This window comes from Quercus lobata, chromosome 4, assembly GCF_001633185.2.
Source record: "Quercus lobata isolate SW786 chromosome 4, ValleyOak3.0 Primary Assembly, whole genome shotgun sequence".
Classification (NCBI taxonomy): Eukaryota; Viridiplantae; Streptophyta; class Magnoliopsida; order Fagales; family Fagaceae; genus Quercus; species Quercus lobata.
The window spans coordinates 27,809,964-27,815,116 of NC_044907.1; the positions used below are offsets into that span (position 1 = coordinate 27,809,964).

General features: G+C 38.4%; 1 protein-coding gene across 1 annotated transcript; it reads left to right on the plus strand.

Annotated features, from left to right (window-relative positions):
• The first annotated feature begins 1,058 nt into the window (after positions 1-1,058).
• LOC115984959 lies at positions 1,059-4,735 on the plus strand. Its single transcript, XM_031107939.1, has 4 exons — positions 1,059-3,346; positions 3,439-3,696; positions 3,784-3,895; positions 3,992-4,735. Exons 1-4 carry the CDS (start codon positions 1,059-1,061, stop codon positions 4,733-4,735), a joined length of 3,402 nt encoding a protein of 1,133 aa, XP_030963799.1.
• Positions 4,736-5,153: the final 418 nt, after the last annotated feature.

The window sequence follows — 5,153 nt, forward strand, 5'->3', positions numbered from 1 at the left end:
CTGGGTGTAATATTTGATTACAATTAATACTTATTCCCTAATTTAGCTATAGTTGCCCTATAGTCGCGTTCCTTATAAATGGAGCTAAAACCCACCACAAATACCAGTGCTTTTAAAAACGTAGCTATAGGTATCCTTTGTAAGAAGTACAAAGTTTCACATGATCATAGCTGCATTCATTTTGACTGTCTTCTCTGTATGTTACAAATACGACTATAGTTACAATAAGTGAGGCTTTAAAAACTTTAAATCACCCAACACAGTCAATCTTTCTATTAAATTTATAAATTTTGAAGATTCACAACACAAAATCTTAATTTCGTTGTATAATTTAATAGAAAGAAAAAAAAAATTATGATACATTACTCTTAATGGAAATAGTTATTACATTTGCGTTATTGCTACATGTATGTTGTGACTTGTGAGGAATGCACAACCTTCTTAACAACCTACTTGTAATTTATGAACATGACAACACTTCATAGTTCCTATATATGTCAGTAAATGTTTTCTTCCTCTTTCCATAATAACAATATTTAATATTTGTGTAAATGTCATATTTACAGATGCAAGTGAAAGTAGTATTATAGTAATTAACAATTTTAGGTTGAATCACCACTATTGAATCCACAGGGGTTATTCGGTACATATTGAGAAACATACAAACAGGAAAATGATTTTAGCTTAGATTATCACATGTAGGAGACGACTTCTTTGTTGGACATAGTTATCTTGGTATTCTGGAGGTTATAATTATTACAATTGCATGCATATGTGATTTGTTAATATCTTATTCCAACAATTATGCTTAAAATATTCCAAACATATCACATTAAGTTATGCTTCATTTAGTGTTACTATTTAGAAAATTGAAAGTATAGGTTATTCTTGATGTAGTGATATATATATGTTCTATGAAAATCTATGCATAGTTAACTTATTTGTTCTTTACAAATCACCTATAGGTCTCAGATCACCTCTGAATCTAATTTGACGGTTTATTGGCTATGCATTACCAAATGTTGTTGTAGGTTAGATATTGTTTATCTTGTATAATCATGGATAAAAGTTGGATGAAGAAGCAGAGGGGTTCAAGGGAATATATTGAAGGTGTACTTAAATTTGTGGAATTTGCATCAAAACATGCAAGCGATGGGAAAATCTTTTGTCCTTGTACCAAATGTGTGAATATGAATTTGGTACTGCCAGGGGTGGCACGTGAACATCTTTGGAGTAAGGGGATGCTTCAAAATTATACACTTTGGAAATGGCATGGGGAATCGGCGGCTGCGCCAACTGCCACTGAATGTGGGCGTAGTCATGTCCAAGAGTCCTTAGAACAATACGGTGACTTTCGTGGGATGTTGCATGATTTGTGCCCCATGCATGGAATGCCACCTGAACCAATGGACGAAGGTGAAACTGTGCAACAACCGGCTCAAGGTCCAAATGATGGTGCACAAAAGTTTTACAAAATGATAGATGATGTGGACAAACCTTTATATGCTGGGTGTACAAAATTTAGCATATTCTCAGCCATCGTTGTGTTGTTCCAGTTGAAGACTCTTTGTGGTTGGACGAACAAGTCATTTACTATGTTGCTTCAACTCTTGATGGATATGCTCCCTTCTGACGCTAAGTTGCCAAAGGACCATTATGAGGCTAAGAAAATAGTTCGAGATTTGGGTTTGGGGTATGAGACGATCTATGCTTGTCCCAATGATTGTATGCTATTTTGGAAGGAGAATGTTAACCTCGAGGCATGTCCTTGTTGCGAAGAAAGTAGGTGGAAACCGAATGAGGCATCTGTTACAAATAATAATGCCTCATCTAGTAAGGGAAAGAAGAAAGCTGCAAAGATCCTATGCTGGTTTCCCTTAAAGCCAAGATTGCAGCGATTATTTTTGTCACCCGACTTGGCTAGTTCTATGAAATGGCATGCTAATGGTCGTACAGAGGACGGGGTAATGCGGCATCCTACTGACTCGGATGCATGGAAAATGTTTGACACTACGCATTTACAGTTCTCGTCTGAGCCTCGTAATGTCAGACTTGGATTAGCTGCGGATGGGTTCAACCCCTTCGGAATGCTGAGTACTACTCACAGCACTTGGCCTGTCATGCTAGTCCCTTACAATCTCCCGCCTTGGTTGTGCATGAAACGGTCATCTTTGATTTTATCACTAGTTATTCCTGGACCTAAATCGCCAGGGATTGCAATAGATGTGTACTTGCAACCCTTAGTAGAAGAACTGAGGGAATTATGGGATGTTGAAGTAGAAGCGTACGATGCATCTTCAAAAAATGTATTCCAATTGCATGCAGCATTGATGTGGACGGTACATGATTTTCCTGCATACGCAGATGTGTCGGGTTGGAGTACGAAGGGTAAGTTTGCGTGTCCTTGTTGTGCCTCAGAGACCGACTCGAAATATTTAAAAAATGGCCGCAAATTCTGTTACATGGGGCATAGGCGATGGTTGGGTAGTGACCACGAATTTCGGAAAGAAGATACTTTATTTGATGGATTCACTGATATGCGAGTGGCTCCTGTGCCACCAGTTGCGTCAGACATAATTGTGGACACTGAAACTTTACTTACACGTTGTCTGGGAAAGAAATGTCGAGAAAAATACAACAAAAGAAAGAGAGGTGAGGCAAATCAATGTGTTTGGAAGAAGAGAAGTATTTTTTTCACATTGCCTTATTGGAAGGATCACAAGTTGCGACACAATCTTGATGTGATGCATATAGAGAAGAATGTGATGGACAATATACTTGGCACTTTGCTGAACGTGAAGGACTGGGCAAAGGACAATTACAAGGCACGCCTTGACTTGGCGGAAATGGGAATAAGGAGAGAACTCCACCTACAGCGAAAAGGTGATGATAAGTATATGATACCGCCTGCTTGTTTTCATATGACTGCATTGGAGAAAGCTGGTTTCTTGCAAGTTTTGCGAGACGTAAAAGTGCCCGATGGGTATGCTTCCAACATCTCCCGCCGTGTCAACCTCAAAGAACATAAGATTTCTGGTTTAAAGAGTCACGATAATCACATCCTGATGCAACAACTCCTTCCAATTGCTTTACGAGGATCTTTGCCATCGCACGTTATTAGGCCTTTGATAAAGTTAGCTTGTTTCTTTAGGAAAATTTGTTCGAAAACCCTTACGGTGTTTGATATTGCGAGTGTTGAGGCTGACATTGCAGTGACGTTGTGTGAATTGGAAAAGATATTTCCTCCATCTTTCTTCACTGTGATGGTACATTTGGTCATGCACTTGGCTACTGAAGCCAAGATTGGTGGTCCAGTTCAGTACCGTTGGATGTACCCCATTGAGAGGTAAGTCATAGGTAATACATGTACAGTATGAGGTTTCATGTGTGCTTTGTAATAGCTAGTGTCAATTACTAACCTTGTCATGCGCATTATAGGTACCTCTCACGCTTTAAGTCTTATGTAAGAAATAGGGCTGCTCTAGAAGGGTGTATTGCCGAAGGCTACATAGTGGAGGAATATTTAACGTTTTGTTCACGGTATATGGAAAGAGTTGAAACTATATTCTCACGACCCACAAGGACGATGGAGGAGTCAATAGGGGTGGTTTCAAGTGTGGCACTAGAAAGTAGGGAATTGACCCAAGCTCATCGCTATGTGCTATTCAATTCCGAGAACATTTACCAGTTTCGTGAGTAGGTATTATGGACATCAATATAATTGCACGAGAATCCAATGTGCACTACGTGTATTAACACTAATACAATTGCCATCTCATGTAGGATGCACAAAAGTTTGACGAAGGATGAACTTCAAAAGGGCCACTGTCGTATATCCAATGCTACTATTCATAAGCACCACATAGAGAAACTTTATGGCTGGTTTAGATCTCACGTACGTGTCATATATTCAACTTTTTAACATTGCAACTTTCCCATAAGTAGAAGGACGGTACTAATTAGACTCAGTTAATTTGTTTGATTATATTAGGTGATGTCAATGACTACTGCTGATAGGGAAAGAACTGGACTTAGTGATACACTTGTCACGCTTTCGAAAGGGCCATATACTTCAGTAAATCGGCTGAAACATTATGTCATAAATGGGTTAAAATTTAGGAGTTCGAATGTCGAGGGAAATAGAAAAACGCAAAATAGTGGAGTTAGTGTTGCCATTGAAGGAGGCAATATGTATTATGGTGTGTTGACAGATATCATTGAGTTGAATTATTCTGGCAATATCAAACATGTGTTATTCAAGTGTAAATGGGTTGATGATCAAAATAGGAGGGGATATAAGACTGATGAGTTTGGGTTTCCTATGGTGAATTTTAATCATTCCGTACATGGTGGGGAGAAAATGGTGCATGAACCATATGTGTTGGCGTCTCAAGCTACACAAGTTTTTTATGTTGAAGATAAAAGGCAGAAAGATTGGTATGTTGTCGTTAAAACGAAAGCCAGAGATGTATTTGATGCAGGTATTGGGCCCCATTGTGATGAGGATGACACGGATGAGTTTCTTGAGAACATCCCGTACTCTGTCACTAGTCCTGATGTTGGTAGGGATGACCTTCGTTGGGGTCGAGATGATGTGGAGGGAATGACAATTGATGCCTCTATCATTGGCCCAAGAGATCTTCCTGAAATGGACGACTTGGATGAGTGTGAGTTCATTGATGATGACTCCAATGATGAAGATGACAACGAAGTCGATTACAGTGATGATGAGTAGTGTAATAGGATATTGTTGTGGTATGCGTAATTGTGTTATAGTTAATTATTATTGAAATTATAAGTTCTCATTTGTAAAGGCATATTGCGTGCAAAGTTTGACATTGTTGCATATATATGTATAAACTGTTATTTTGTCAAAATTGTTAAAAAATAAAAGTTTGAACATATAATCACTAATAACATAGACATATCTTTCCGGTTCGTTCAGGGCTCTGGAGTCACTATGACTCTGCGTATGACTTGAAAAGCACAACCTAGAAGGATTTAGATGTTTGAAAGGGTTGTTATTGTGAATTCCTCCCTATCAGTCTATGACCCTATCCTCTTTCACAATTTGCCTACGGATGTCAATTTGTAATTGGATTTTAGGACTTATACATAGAAGTCTATTGGCAGTTGCTAGAATAAAAATTTAG